General features: G+C 40.0%; 2 protein-coding genes across 2 annotated transcripts; both read right to left on the bottom strand.

The window, feature by feature from the left end:
- Window positions 1–241: 241 nt before the first annotated feature.
- On the bottom strand, window positions 242–1,892 carry sox32 (SRY-box transcription factor 32; the record flags this gene model as incomplete). Its single annotated transcript, XM_084048751.1, has 2 exons — window positions 242–990; window positions 1,571–1,892. 2 exons carry the CDS (start codon window positions 1,890–1,892, stop codon window positions 242–244), a joined length of 1,071 nt encoding a protein of 356 aa, XP_083904877.1.
- A 9,494-nt stretch (window positions 1,893–11,386) lies between these two features.
- Window positions 11,387–16,175, bottom strand: mrpl15 (mitochondrial ribosomal protein L15). The gene is made up of 5 exons (XM_084048440.1): window positions 15,971–16,175; window positions 14,594–14,751; window positions 13,752–13,917; window positions 12,301–12,424; window positions 11,387–12,157 (listed from the first exon to the last, which is right to left on the bottom strand). Exons 1-5 carry the CDS (start codon window positions 16,073–16,075, stop codon window positions 11,820–11,822), a joined length of 891 nt encoding a protein of 296 aa, XP_083904566.1. The 5' UTR covers window positions 16,076–16,175; the 3' UTR covers window positions 11,387–11,819.
- Between the last annotated feature and the right edge of the window lie 530 nt (window positions 16,176–16,705).

Below are 16,705 nucleotides of genomic sequence, written 5' to 3'. Positions count from 1 at the left end.
TAACGGATCACCCATCACCATTTTCAAAAGGCAATGACAAGAGTCAAGATTGACTGCCTTTCAATAATAACATGAAATATTATTCCTTGCTTTTAGATTTATTTATTGATGTTCAATATGTACACTGAAATATACTCTTTCATTGTTTAAGAACAAAAATTACAAAATGCACAAAACAAAAAAGGAACGCTTTAAACATTATCAACAATATGATTGCACAAAGTGATATTAAAAATACTTTTTATAACGATGCACACTCTCTGAGGCTGTTCTGCTGATGATGGTAGATGCTGGCCTCCGACTCAGGCCTGTTGTCCACCACGGGACACAGGTACTGGTCAAACTCACTGCGGTCAAGATCGTACAGCATGTCCAGCTGGATTTGCTCGAGGTATAAATCCATGGAGGGGCCCGTAAGGGACAGCGGGGCCCACGCACACACCCTGAACTCCCCGTGATCCCCTGCCGGGGACCCAGGACAGGCTGCAGCACTGGAGTAGCCGTACGTCATCTGCTCGTGATGATGATGCTGCATCCCGGGATACATGTGGGACTCTGCATGATGAGGGTACGTCGGCGGGACTGAGTACATCATAGACGTGTTTGAAAAGGTGCCAGCAGTGGCATCTGGGTAAGCAGGCATGTTCTGGTGGTGGTAGTTGCCGCCGTGCACGGTGAAGTGGGTTGGCGAGGTTGCCGTGTTGTTGGGATGATAGGCGTGGTGTGGTTCGTTGTGGGGCGAGTAGCCGTAGTCATGAGGCATTCTGAAGTCATGAGGCACACTGAAGCCCTTGCTGTTGCAGAGGGGAGACACAGGGGTGGTGGCCTCTGCAGCACACTGGGACTTGTTGGAGACCTTCTTCACCTGCTTCCTGCGACGGGGCCTGTATTTGTAGTTTGGGTAGTCGACGGTGTGCTGCACCCTCAGGCGCTCGGACTCCTGCATGTATGGACGCTTGTCAGCCAGAGACATGGCCTTCCAGCTCTTACCTGAAGGAGAAAATAAAAATATAAAGAATTAATAATCTGTACATTACTATAATTAGTCAAACCTCAATACACTTCATGATTTCTTTTTATGTTATTGTATGTCTTTAAATGTCATGATGAATTGATACACAGGACCACAATGGAAACAAGCCCTCAGGACTTTTTGTGTTGCCCTTTTAGCATTATTGTATAATCATAGCACTGTAGCCTACTATTTGAAAACTAAAGTATTCAATCAATCATTCATTACTGTATTGTGTAGAATTGTATAGGCCTACATTCAACATTGATTGATTGATTGATTGATTGATTGATTGAATACTTTATTTAGCAGTTTGCAGAAAAAAAGCACATGAAAGTACAGTTCAAATACAAGGTCAACTAAATAGAATTAAAAACCCCAAGAAAGCCATGGCTTGTTTCAATTGGGGTCCTTTTGTACTTAATTCATCAATGTTTCAATTCAATAGTGAATATCAATATAGGCCCATGTGTTATAGACAATTCGTCGAGTAAATATTATTTCTAAACTTCTAATGCGATATAGGACAAGTAGGCTACTGGGAGAACATTTACGTACCAAGAATCTTGCTAAGGTCAGTGTTCTCCAGGTCGGGGTTGAGCTGCGCCAGGCGCCTGCGCTCATCCTTGGTCCAGATGATGAAGGCGTTCAGCGGCCTCCTGATCCTGCCCTGTGATGAAGCTTTACTATTGGCCTCCGTGCTGCTGGAGCAGCTGGAGTCCGAGCTGACCGACAGCGGGCTGGACGGTCCAGAACCCGGGGAGCGGACATCTATGATTAGCTGATGAAGATGATCACCGGAGTTGTCGCTCGTTTCGTACATAATGGTCTTGTTTGCGCAATGGTCAAAGATGGCTGGGAGCCGGTGTTCAAAATGCATGTTTACTGAAGACGGTTCGATCTGGTAGCTGTTGTTATCTGTTCCTTGCTGAAGGTCGTTGTCATTGTCACTGTGATGGGACGGCCTGCTATATATACCCATACCCTGAGGAGGAGGAGGGGGAGTGGATTTAAGGTGTGAAATCGAGGTGTTTTCTCAGGTCACTCAGAGATCGGACTATACATACTAGCCTATTTGATGTACAATCAACTGGTCTCACGAAACTGAAGATGTTAGAAAATGTAAAGGCATTCGCCAGAATATAATGATACTTAGTCTAGTCTGATTTTTCCCCTATCAGTAATAGGCAATTGCGTCTTCTTTTCTTGATTAAGTTAGGCCTGTGCCAAAAGCCAAATAGGTCTACCCTGTAGACTAGTGTTTTGATATGAAAATGCTCAATGCTTTTGGGATGAACGTTATTTGTGTGTCTGATAGTGATAGTTTCGGACAAAAGTAACGTGTCTAGTCTAATTGGAGAATAAATTGTATCCAATTTCTGATTCATTTAGGCAATTAAGCCCAGTGGTGGAAAGTAACTAAGTACATTACTCAAATAGTATTTCCATTTTCAGTAGGCCTACTTTTACTTCTGCTCCACTGCATCTCAGAGGCAAATATTATACTTTTACTCCACTACAATTATTTGAAAACTTTAGTTAGCCTACTAGTTACTTTGTAGATTTTGATTATTATTACAAAAATATACATTAACCACTTAAGCCCTATATATATATACATTTCGTCCATTTGAAAAAAGCAGATCTACAAGCTCACAATGATCACAATGCATTGTGATCTTGTAGATCTGCTGTTTTCAAAAGATGTTTTGACTATTTTATAAATTTGAAAACGTGTGAAATGGCCGGGACATTACTGCATAATGAGTACTTTTACTTTTGTACTTTAAGTACATTTTGATGTCAATACTTTTGTACTTTTACTGAATTTTGATTAACTTCTACATTGCAGTATTGATGTTCTGATATGTTATCATTACATCAAAGTGTTCAGGAGGTAGAGCTGTTACGGGTCACGTGTCTCTTATCTACCTCACTGTCTTTATCAAAGAACACTTTACAACAGTGAAACACACATGATCAATGCGTCTTTATTATGATTACGGTCAAATAAATATTTAGCTAGGCTACACAACAAAGGGTGGGACAATATATCTTAATGTGGCATATAATAGGAGCGTGGCAAGCTCACATACACTTGTCTTTATTTCTTTATGGCAACCAAGGCTGTCTCTTTTGCTAGCGCCGACCGACACTATAAAAACAATATGCTATAGTAGTAGCCATTAGCTATTTTATTTACAATCTAGAGATGGACAACATAACTGGGTCTAATCCATGCCTAAATTGACAGTGAAGGTTTTTGATTGATTGATTGATTTGCAAAAACTAAAGCTATTACAAGGGGGGAAAAACAAGCCATAACAGTAGGAAATTGATTAATAAAGTTGCTGAATGTTAGTTAAAGTTAGTACTCTTATGGAATACTGTGTGTCAAAATCTGCAGTTTCTTTATCTTAATAGCAAAAAATGCACACACACACACACACACACACACACACACACACACACACACACACACACACACACACACACACACACACACACACACACACACACACACACACACACACACACACACACACACACACACACAGACACAGAGAGAGAGGGCACAACACACTTTGTATAATGGGATGCCATTAACCAGGGCCTTTTGGGTTTCAATTAATGTTTTCCCTTTCTATGGTTGTTGCTGGTGACAACAAACAACCATATAGAAACAATGGATGCCATTATGCTGATGCGAACGATGTTGAATGCAGAATACACGAAATGTCCTAATATACTGTATATCTGCGGACTGCACTCCTTTGTCTGAGTAAATTGGTTCTTTATATTCTGTAAACGTTTATTGGGAGCACCGTGTATTAAGTTAATACACACTTACACAGGGGGAAAGAGTGTAATGCAGTGTCCAACATAATGGCATGCAATGATGCACCTGTCAATAGACCTATAATGTTGCGATTGGGGCCAGTACTATTTTTTTCAGTATAGTCTGTTGCAAGTGCAAGTCCACAGCATTCAAACATTTCTTTTTTTTTTTGTTATTACATTTTTATTGATTTTACATTTTACAGACAAATATGCATTTCAATCAATCAATAATCATAAATAACATCATTATCCCCCACCCCTCTCCCTTCACCCCCTCTTCATCCCATTCAAACATTTCTTGAGTAAAAGTACAAAAGTGTTGGCATAAAATATACTTAAAGTACCGAAAGTAAAAGCACGCATTATGCAGAAGGCAATGTCCCATTTCACAAGTTTTCAAATGTATACAAATCCTTTGAAAATAGCAGATCTACAAGCTCACAAAAGGTCGCAAAGTGACCCGTTCTGAACTTGTAGATTGGCTATTTTCAAATTACCCAAGAATATAGGTCTGAATTGGTTTTGTAATAATAATCAAAATCTACAAAGTAACTTGTAAAGTTTTCAAATACTTATAGTGGAGTAAAAAATACAACATTTGCCTCTGAGGTGTATGTGGAGTACAAGTGAAATGATTGAAAATTGGAAATACTCAAGTAAAGTAGCCTACAAAATACCTCAAAATTGTACTTAAGTACAGTACTTGATTACATGTACTTAGTTACTTTCCACCACGGCCTATAATGTTGTGACAGATGATTAGTATGGTTTTACTAGCCGAGGTCCTAAAAAGACCTCATGATGATGAAAGAAACCTGACAACTTGATCAAACAGACGGATCAATACTCTGGTATCTAGGGTGATCTGATCACCTTATTTTCCTTTATCATGATTCATGTTCCAAAGTCCACGTCTGAGCGTAGGCGAAACGAAACTTCTGCATGGCAAAGTGATGGATAAACAGACCTATTAGATTTAAATCCACTTGTCTGTTAGCCCTATTCAATTAGCCATGCCAAAACTAGACGACCAAATTAGAAGTAAGACTAGACTGGCCTTGGAGATGGGAAAGAGTCTGCTGTAGGCTTACCCCCGCACCCCCCCCCTCCAACCACCCACCCACTCCAGGATTGTATGCTTATTTATTATTTATATAGTTATTTTATTGTACACTGCTGGTCCTGAGTAGCCTACGATTTTCGTTTCGTGTGCAAGCATGTAGGCCTAAATGACAAATAAAGTGAACCTTGAACCTTTAATCTTGATAATGAAAAAAGGGCCTATAAAGGCCGCCTAAATTAATGACATTAATATCAAATGTAATATTTATTGAAAAGACAAAGGGTATGCTGAAAAAGAAAATTTGTGGGGAATAAATCACAACAAATAGGCTAGATCAGGACTCATTAGTCTTTTCTAAAATATTATATAACTATTAGGTCTAATGTACACAGACTATATTGTGTAGCATTGTAATTTGCACGTGGGCCTTAAAATGAATGCCCTGCAGGCATTATATTTGAAGATCCCGGTTTAGTGGCACAGAGACTGATCACCATAAAGAAAAGCATGCCATTTAAATCTCGTTGCCTATGTTTTGTTAGCTCCTGAGGGGTTGTTAGGAATTAGATGCGGAATCCACATCCACGTGTGAAACGCAACGCGCACGATCAAATGCACCGTGAGAAGCGATAATGGATCGAATCAATTAAGCTTGAATGACTCAGCGTGAATACAATAACGTTAGTTTCGGCTGACTTCTGTAGCCTAAATTAAGTTAATATTGGACATGGACATGTACAGTGCCCGGGGTAGACAGGTAGACCTGCATATAGCCTAATTTACATAATTATCTGTATTACCTTAATTTGACTTTTAATAAGTATAGCCTAGGCCAGTGCTTCTCAAACTCTTTCATGTCAAGGACCCCCAAATTGCTATGTATTTGGCCACGGACCCTCACCTAAAAAGAGTTTGTGCCAGGGACCCCAGCCAGGAAGCAAAGATCATAAAATATATATATATATTCAAAGATTTGCATGAATCTTCAAGATTTAAAAAAAAATAGCAGATCTGCAAGCTCATAGCACAGTATGTGAGTGACAGAGCTTGTAGATCTCCTATTTTTGAATAGCCATATGGCTTAAGTGGTTAAAATGATGATGCTATATTAAGACATTTTGCGGGGGACCCCCTGGTACCCCCCCCCAAGGAACCCTGGGGGTCCCCAGACCCCACTTTGAGAACCAATGGCCTAGCCTAGGCTATAGTTACTGACAGAACAACACAGAATTTCTGTAAATTCTTTTAAGTGAAATGAATGAATGTCATCTGCAGCAGATGCCAGGAGAGAGCCTATCATATGGTATTGTCTTATTATCAAACAACGATAGTGCTACTGTTGAATGGTCACTGTACTCTGAATGCCAATTGTTCTGATCACAATGTTCCATTGTATTGGACAGAACTCATATATGTGGCTCTCTTCAAACTTCTTCACTCTGGATTGAGATGCCTGCCTGACACAGGTGCCTCTTCTGCACTCAGGAGTAGGACTCTATAGAATCTCCAAGGGACAACTTTATTATTGGATATTACAGAAGGCGTGGACATTGGGAAACATGTACTTACTTTTGGACATATTCACCACCAATTCTACCATCCTGGATTGTATGACCACATTGACCTTCTTGGATGTTTGCCATTAGTGGTGGATGGGCATTTGGGACAGACAATACATGGAGGGAATCAAGGAACGGAGAAAGAAACAAGCTTTCAGGTTTAAACAAAAGCATGCATTTTCAGTGATGATCATTGTATGGACTGTAGCTGTAGTGTCACTGTCAATGCAAATGCTACAGATGCTGAAAATGCCAATACAGTGGGTGCCATGGCCTGGTGGCACCTCTATACATTCTGGATGACAGTCTAGTGACTAGACTGTCATCCAGACTCTGTAGTCGATGTGTAGTGTTTGAGTATTTGATGAGGTTTCTCTGACTGGACCTCTACTTAACCACTTAACCTGGCATCCCAATTTTGGTCATGTCATTATAAGTGAAAATAAATAAATACATAAATAAATAAATACTGTATATCGTTGCTGTTGGTCAGAAACCTCTTATCTCCATATTTGAACTTTGTGTGTTTTTTTTTGTAAATTAACGCCCTACTTGGTCATGCTACAGTGTCCCACAAAAGCATCAAAAGTAGCAGATCTACAAGCTTGTGATGCTTTTGAATTTGAATCCTGAAAAGTAACAGTTTTGGACATACGAGGTTTCCACCCGACATAGACGAATACAGTGTATATAAAGTATACTATATATATATATATATATATATATATATATATATATATATATATATATATATATATATATATATATATATATATATATATATATATATATATATATATATATATATATATCCATTTCAATTCAATTCACATTGCCAAAGCAAGTGTCAAAACATAAAAACAATTCAAGAAAATAATGGGGAAAGTACTGTTGGAGGGTGCACAGCATTGTGTTAAACAGAGCTCACATTGCGACGTTATATACATGTTATACAATATATAAATATGTAATATATAAAAAAAATTGAGACAATTAGCAGCAATCACAAAGATGGGAATTTGAGAAAGCAAAGGAAAGTATAGCAGAGGCAGCCTGTGTTGGCTTGCTTTGACCTTTGGTGATGATGAAGTACTGTATTCCAGAGTTCTGTCAAAACAACAACAATGCCGTCCCCCATTCACTTTCCTTACAGTGGTTCATCAGTGAAGCATGTGCATTGTTTCATACTTAGCCATGGAAAGTGTGAGGAGGAGAAGACACACTCTTGTCTGCAGGTGAATGTGTTGTTGTCAACAGCCAGGACAATATTTCATTATGTGGTATTATATTGTATTGTATGGGCACAGCAGGCTGAGGCTGATATCAATACTTTATCTGTATCTGTCAAGGCTGACAGACCATTCTATGCACTGGCTTGTGCCCCCCCCCCCCCCCCCCCTCCCCCCTCTCCCAGCCAATTCTAATCAGGTGTCATTCCACAGACACTACTGTAGTCTCTCAAGCCCAGAGTGCTAGCATCCACACTGTAAACAGTGCCCTGCCCGGCCCTATACGTGAGGCTGGGTGAAGGGGATTACATGCCCCCCTGCGGTACACAAACTTTAATGTAGTCTCATTAGTGGCACTGATGAGGATATGAACCTCTCAGAGTAGATAACACCCCCAGACTCACAACCCAGACTTCAAACACAGCATGGCCCAAGCCCAGACTGCATATGCAGTTGTTTTTAAATCACATTTGTAATTTTTTGAGCAACAGTTATTTTCTTCTGTGTGTAAAATGAAACTGCATTAGGTACAGTTGACACTGTGCAAAGGTTTAATTCAATAAAAACGTATCCATCATGTATTCAATATAATTATTTCAGTTGCAGGAATATTCCTATGACTGTGACCTCTGAGCAATATGCATACCTATTGTTTTAATTCATGTGTCTGTTATTTTGCATTACTGAGCTCCCCTGAGACACTCTAATGAAGTAAAACTCCACTCATGCTGAAGAAAACTCTATTCTTTCTTATTAGGAATTGTATTCTACACTCTAGCCCCTGATAAGGGCCCTTATCTGCAGAATAGAATACAGTACGTTTCCCCTAACGTCTTTTATTAATTGTCCAGACAACTGAGCTTTGGGCTGCTGGTCACAGCAGGGTATTCATTCACCAGTCCCAAATTGTCTTATGTCTTGTCTTGCAATTATGAGGGCTGTGTCCCATTACTTTCCCAGATGGGAATTAATCACTGCTCCTCCCTCTGTCACTACTGTCAGTCTGTCTGTCAAATTTTGTACCCCAGTGTCTTTGCAACACATCTCTTTGACAGACAGGGGGAGAGAGAGACCTGCATGCGTACTTAGTTGTAATTAGCCCTAATTATTAGCTTATTAGCTAAAACTATGCTGTAGCCCTCAGACCTGTGAGACACTCTGGTATCATTTCATGTGTCTGTCTTTGAACGTCTGACTCACAGATACCCAACCCATACCAATCTGGCCCTGGTCTACTGCAACAGTGACAATGTTTGTTTAATTAGATAGTGTGAACTGGTTAGACTCAGACATTAGATCAGGGGTCTTCAACGTTGTTCAGGCCAAGGACCCCTTAGCTGAGAGAGAGATGAAGCAGGGACCCCCTCACTACATATTGTATAAAATTGTGTTGCAGATTACATTGTCTTCATAGATTTCATAGATAGCTTCACTGACTATCAGTGTTGTGTGTAAATCAATGATTTTTGTTTATTTTCGCTCTGTACTTGGTTTGCTCCTTTTTCCCTCTACACCAAGCCACTTTACCGAAAATAGCCGGTGTGTGTGAGGTGGTGTGAACTTGTAGATCTGCTATTTTTGGCTAAAGTTCTCTGTATATGGGCGCTAGGGTGCCCCCCCTGTAGTAACTCTGAGGACCCCCTAGGGGTCCCGGATCCCCTGTTGAAGACCCCTGCATTAGATTATTTGGAGTACAAAACATACGATACAATTCTTACCTGATAAATTCTAACAAATCGTTTTAGTCTTAGTGAAGGATTATTTCCCTAAATGTGATTGATAGAAGAAAAAATGCATTCATTCAATTTACCCTTTACTTTATGGGTCGTTTGTACTCAAGTCCTATACAAATTCAATGGCTCTATGGACTTTGCAGTCTTGAATTATGAGATGCCTCAAAATTCAGAGTTTTGCTCTTGCTCTTGATGCTAGTCTGGAGACCTGATAGAAATTCAAAAGGATCTGCTGCTTTGAAGATAAGCACTGTAGCTCTGCCATAAACAATGATTGTGCTTTTTCTTTCCTGTGGCGTGATTTATTTAAAGTATTATGCTGTAAGGATTTGGGCCGGCTTTTCCTGGCAGGGCCGGCTGTGTATGTATCCCCCTTCTTGTGTGCATAGTTTATTACTGGCTACTTGAGATTTAGGAATACGCTCACAGGAACCACAGCCCCTCTTTGCCCAACCACAAGTTATTATGGCTCTTGAATGTAACCTTTGTATTGTTTTTGTAATAAACCACTTCACAAACACTGTAAGTGATTTTACATTGTGTACCTCACATCTCTGTAAATAAAAGACAAAGTCAAAAATACAAGTTTGTAGCCACTCACGATAGTCCATGAAATGAGGAAGGCTTTTATTGTCTTGTAATACATATAAATGATAATGTTTTATTAGTTACACAATCAAGGCTTACCGAACTAGCATGGCAGTGGAAATGATGTGTGTACAATTATTCTTGTGCCTGCCCGCTCATAACCGCACACACACACACACACACACACACACACACACACACACACACACACACACACACACATATGCTTCCTTTGATAAAATGTCTTTATGAAAGCAGAAATTCTATGGCGGCGTCCCTTAAGACAATATCTGTGTAAAATGGCAAGTTATTTATAGTCAGTGTGCCATTTCAACTTCAAAAAATAAACATGAGAGTAATGAACTGGCACATAGGGAACCATTATCCATTATTTACCAAAAAGAGAAATGAGAGATATTGTGGTACAGCTGATAATGGCTGAGTCCGTATGGATGAAAAGGGCTGGTCGATGAAACCAACTGGCTCAAATAAGCATCCTTTTGAAAACACAGTGAAGCTAGGTACTGTTGACACAGTTTGATTCAATAAAAACATATCCATCATGTATTCAATATCGTTATTTCAGATGCATGAATATTCCTATATCTTTGACCTCTGAGCAATATGCATATTGTTTTAATTCATGTATCTGTTATTTTGCATTGCTGAGCGCCAAGACACTCTAATTAAGTAAAACTCCATTAGAGCACTTGCGATTGTCAAATGTGCTGTATAAATAAAGTGAATTGGATTGGATAATTACATGACAAAACAATATTTTCAATTGGTTCTGAGATTTTTTGGGGGGAATTGTGCAATGCAATCCTGTCTCATAACAGGACTATGGAAACAATCCAAATGTTGTTACAAAGCCTCATCAAGGAACAGCAACGAAGGCATTTTCAAAGTCACTATGTAGTATGCGTTCCGCTGTAGCATAACAGGGGCAAACTAGTTAAGTGTATGCCTCTGATTGTATTCCAAGAGGGGGTACGAATCGTTTGAACGTCCAGGCCAGGATACAGCTGCCTATGACTAATTTCAAACTCCCCTCCTAGGCCGAGGCAAACCATTTCACATGTAACAACACATCACCAGGCATCTGTTTCCTGTTTTCATTCTTTGAGTTATCTTATTTTCCTTATTTCCCCCTCACCTGTTAGTGGCCACGTTCCTTCCATCATGTTTATGAATTGATATGACAATCTGAGGTTGGCAAGCAATGATACATTCATGAATGTGTCGTCAAACATATCATTGGCCTATTGAGTTTGCTATTTAACCCATTAAGACGAGACCTAGGGCTGATTCTACAAATGCCATCTAAATCAGTATACCTAGTTCTCAAACATTTTTTGTGCCAAGGACCCCCAAAATGATATGCATCGGCCAGGGAATCTGAAAATGTTTTGTGCCAGGGATCCCCCGAAGAGAAAATAAATCTAATTTATTCCAGATTTTTCCATTTGTTTTCATAAATAGCAGATGTACCAGCCCACACCACAAAGTGACGCCCTTTGAGCTTGTAGATCTGATATTTCTTCTTGTAGATCAAACATTTATCTAAATGTTTAATAGCCATAGTGAATTACCCTATTATATGATGAACCATATAAAGTTAACAGAAGATTTTTCTCAGTTTGTTGATACAGAAACTGAACGTGGTGGAAAACAATTAAACATTTTAGGATTTATTGGGACAACATTTGAAAGCAGTCTGTATGAAAAACTCCTTTGTCTTCTTTTTACACTTGCCATGACAGTAAATAATACATCAGCATGTAATTTTGTTGTTTAAGAATTGTAGTAGCTAAGCAGTTTCTCATCGGTGGGTTTCAGGATCTTCTTTTCTGTCATGTTGACGACCCAACCTGGCCTAAGGCCAAAGAAGATCTGTCTGACATCCTTCCTCGCGCAGAGCAAGTGATACAGTTCATCCTTTGAGATGTCTGGTAAAGTGTATCCGTACTTCTGTGCCAGGGCGAGCCGGGCCTGCTGAATTTGCTCCGGGTCTGCCAGGTAACCCCGATTTGCGGCGTCTCTGTAGTACGGGACCATCTCTTCCCCTGGTAACATTCGCCTTGGAATGGGCTTCCCTTGTAGGAAGAATGGGACGGGTTTGATAAGAACCGCTGAAAAAGACAAAAATATATATAAATTATAATTTACAGTTATGAGAATTAGTTATATCAGAATTAGTTGAAAAAGCAAACATTCCATATTCAATATGGAAAAGTATGGAATGCATGAGTCTGTGTGTCATTGTAATGTTTACCAAGACTAATAGGGTCGTAGAAGCCAGTAGTGATGACGCCTCCATTTCTCTCAATAGCAGCAATGGCTCCTTCAGACGCTCGCTGAACCTCAATGTTGATTTTTGCTGCAAAAATGTCCGCACCCTGGAACAAAAAACAAACAAACAAAACAAGACTTTTTAATATTGCGGTGGAGGAGAGAGAATTAAGTCAAACATCATCTGGATATGAGTTCAGGAAGCTGGGAACATTGTTATGTGGCGCCACCTACTGGACTAGTATACATTCTAGATTTGTGTCCTGCTTTACAAGCAAACAATTCAAATGACTGGGATGATTATTTATTTTCTTCCAAAGCTGTAGCTGTATGTGTGAAACGCCCGCAAAGCGTGGAAAGCCAACATCTTAACCACTAGCCTAAAAGGGGAATTCCCCCTTGACCGGGGGATATTAGGCTTTTTGGTCATCAGGCAAAGGCTCTGAGCCACTACTGCTACACTGCTTTTCACACGTTAGACCCAGGTTCGAATCCCGGGCGTTACATGTGGACTATAACAAAGAATATTGCAATTGCAGATAGTTTTTAAAAAAGGTGTAAAATACTCGGTACAGGGCGTTGGGTTTGGTACAGCTGTGTACTGAAAAAGTGCAAAAAGAAAAGAAAAAATATATACTTCTGAATCCTCTGTATTGAATGAGGCTTTGTACAGGTCGGTGGAGCAATGTCTAGGACGGCTAGGAGCACCATTGATGAGAGTTGACATACAGCATGGATTAAATCAAAAATAAAATCTAATGACTGAACATTTTGTAAGGCAGATTTGTGAAACAGCGTGAAAGGAGCCCCCGCACTGGCACTGTATTTTCTAAACTATTGGCACAATATGTAAAATTATGATGTTTTGGTAATATTGTTCCTGCTGTTGTTCTACATACAGCAAACCATGTGAAGAAATTGTGTTGGCATGGAAACCTGGTTTCTATTTTGAGTGTAAACTACAGTGTCAGCCCGCCTACTCCAAAACTGTATCCAGCAATTTCCCCACATATACGTGAATGCATTGCACACAGACCTTTCCCATATCCGCTGTTTCTCTCTAGAACTTGGTAAAAGTGAAATGATCCCAGTGTATGGTGGAGGATACTGACACTTTTGCGACAATATGAATTCCCTGCGATACAGTTATTGCGAGTGGTTTTGTTTTTGTTTGTGATAAAGGATGATATTGTATTTTGTCCCATCCCCCACGCTCCAGCAATCTCATGGCTTATTAGTGAAAGCACCCTTGAATGACACGACATGATAGATGAATAGCCCCAGATCATGAGTAAATTAATACATAAAATTATACCCTTATACCATGGGCATTGTTGGGGGTGGGCATCCCCTTCCCTTTTACATCTCATTATGTATTCTATAATAACATGTAAAAGGGGCAGGTTCAGCTACACAAAAGCTTAGTTCTGTTACCTCATCAACAAGTTGCACTCCAAAGTCTCTCTTCAGGGGCTGAATCGTCACTCCTCTGGCATTGACAAGCTGCGTCAGGTCAATGGGTTGTGTGGGGTCAACCCTTCCCAGGTCAATTAGGTATTGCAGCCGTTTCAACGACAGGGGCGGGTACTGTGCACGGTCACTGAAGAAGAAAAGCACATTATGATGCTTTATTGTATCAAATCATTTGTGACAAGGACTTACGTCAGTTAATTTCAGTTACATCTTTAGTTTACAGACAACTTTGAATTAGCTTTTGTGTGTGTAGTTACCTTGCCATGATGTAACTCCAAAGGTGGGCAAGAAATCAAAAATAATTGCTCCATTGATAAGAAATGGATCATTCAAAATATGCTGCTCATTGACTTACATTGTACGGTGAAACAGCTCTCAAAGTCACTATTTTAGCCCGTAAACAATCACAAAGCTGATTCTGACGGTATAGAACATCACAACACCCAGTACCGTTTGTTTTTTAAATAAAAATGTCAACTTCCTGCTGACAATTTGTAGATCCGGATCCGCTGGATCCAGTCCGGGTTTTCTTCCTAATAAAACTAGCTAAATCACCAGGAAGGTGACATGTTTGTGTTTGTTTACGGGCCAAAAGAGCAACTTTGAGAGCTATTTCACTGTACAATGTACGTAAGTCAATGAGGAGCATATTTTGAATATTTCTAATCAATGGAGCAATTATTTTAGATTTCTTGTCTACCTTTGGAGTTACATCATGGCAAGGAAACTAACTACAAAACCCAAAACTCAACCAAAGCGTTCTTGCCCTTTCAGAAATAAGACAAAATTAACTATGTTCTCACCTGTGCCCTTTATTATATTCATATTTTGGGATGCGCAGATAGAATGGAGTTTGACCGCCCTCAAATCCCAGGCGGGGCCGGTTGCCCCTCTGCCGCTGACCTTTGTGCCCCCGTCCGCTTCTGTTCCCACCGTGCTGACCTCTGCCTCGCCGTTTCTCCTGCAACCATTAAACAGCAACATTATTACAATGTGGAATAGTTATTAGTATATCGTTGTTGTCTGGCAGAAGTCTCTTCTCCATATTCTAACCTTTTGTGTTTTTTCGTAAATTAATGTCCTACTTGATCATACTACAGCGTCACACAAAAGTATTAAAAGCAGTAGATCTGCAAGCTCGAAATGCACCGCAAAGCAAGTTCACGTTTTTAGCTTGTAGCTTGAGGTTTCCACCCGACAGAGACGATATGTGATTTGATTGTATGTATTATGTTTATGGTGGATTTTTAAGAAACAAAAACGTTTCTGTTTGGATGTATGGGCTGTCAAGGGTTGGTTTTGCAACTGTAGAATCCAGGTATTAAAAATAGAGTTGCTTGCGGCTACATGAACCCTAGTATCCTGGGATGTCATAACAGAGGTACCATTCAGCAAACATGGGAAAACCTCAGTCTATGTAGAAGCCATTTCACTGTTTTCGCTAATTATTATTATTATATAATTGTAGTTATTATTTGGCATTATTAGTTTTGATAGATTATTGTTTTATTTAGATAATTTGTGGGCACCAAGGGCACGCCTCTCCAGGCCTAACTGATTGATTGATTGAGTGACAGGAAAGCATATTATGTAGGCCTGGGTGATTGGGAGAGGGCATGCACCTGGGTGGACAGACGGTTTGTACCAGTACTGTGTGTTTTCCACTTCCTGTCGATTTCATTGGATATCATTGGTCATCTGACCAGTTTCATTGGATTTCATTGGATCAAATCGACAGGAAGTGGAAAACACACAGCCTAGGATACAGGTGAATACGACAGGAACAATGCCATGACAGAGGTTTGTATCATGCACTTTGGAGAAGTAAAGAGACGCAAAACTACAATTCAAATCGGTGGACAATGTTTTATTTCGCCTGCCTGCGTAGAGCAGGTGCATCATCAGTGGGTTTGGTAGTCTGTTTGGAGCCGACAAAATAGCCACTTTACAGTCTACAATCGCAGATCTACAAGCTCACACAAGGCGTAACAATGAGTTTGTAGATCAGCTATTTTCACTATTTGACAGGGTCAAGAAAGACTAACATAGATGTATTTAATCGAGTCTGACTTTTGTCTTCGTATCCATCTATGATAGTCTTGATGATCCAAGGCTAGGCTAACATTAGCAGCACAGTCCATTTCATAATGAATAGATGAGGGACATTTTTTCAGACTTACTTGCGTCTTGGAGCCCGGTTCAGGCCGCAGGTTCTTCAGCGATACGCGAGGCAGGTTCTGCAGAACCTCCAGGGCTTTACCACCAGGCTTTTTAGTCAAAGACATGTTTGTTTCTCTTCTCTTCACTCACATGTCAAATGTCTCTGGACAACAAACCAAGGGCACCGCGATCACGTGATTTCCGTATACGGATATGACGCGAGTCACTCGGATAACTTCAAAATAAAGGTATGTGTTTCATGCTATGGGTTTATGAGATTGTTGTGGCCATAGATATATGGATTGTGGTCATAGATATGGATTGTGGTGCCTTTTATAACAGCTAAAATGTGTCATAATCATTACAGTGAGGTCACGCTGAGTCAGCTAAATCCATATTAGGAGTTTCCTGATTAGGAGGGTCATCCACATCCGAATCAGAGTGAGGCTGGGATCGAGGTTACATCCGAATATGGAGTCCCACTCCCTGTTATCAGACTTGATGTATCAGCCAGCTCCATAGTTTGAGTTCTAAGTTCTAAGTTAGTTGTTGATGAGACCTACAATGAGTTATTGTAGGTCTTCAAATGTCATGATGAATTGAATACACAGGACCACAATGGAAACAAGCCCTCCGGGCTTTTGAGTTGTCCTTTTAGCATCATTGTAAAATCGTACACCTGTACTATTTGCAAACTGCTAATAAAGTATTCAATCAATTCAATCAAACTACCCGTATCCCGTGAAGGTGAAAGG

The sequence above is a fragment of the Gymnoscopelus microlampas genome (assembly GCF_963454915.1).
Source record: "Gymnoscopelus microlampas genome assembly, chromosome: 22".
NCBI classification, from domain to species: Eukaryota; Metazoa; Chordata; class Actinopteri; order Myctophiformes; family Myctophidae; genus Gymnoscopelus; species Gymnoscopelus microlampas.
Note: the sequence above shows the minus strand (reverse complement) of the source record. Positions and strands in the feature narration are given on the sequence as shown.

Bases quoted from the DNA above. Each gene is read 5' to 3' on its own strand.
- mrpl15 (XM_084048440.1), bottom strand. From the start codon at position 16,075: ATGTCTTTGACTAAAAAGCCTGGTGGTAAAGCCCTGGAGGTTCTGCAG. The intron at 13,918-14,593 runs GTGAGAACATAG...TTTCTTCTTCAG, and splicing joins GAATATAATAAAGGGCACAG to TGACCGTGCACAGTACCCGC. The intron at 12,425-13,751 runs GTAACAGAACTA...TTTTTGTTCCAG, and splicing joins GAGTGCAACTTGTTGATGAG to GGTGCGGACATTTTTGCAGC.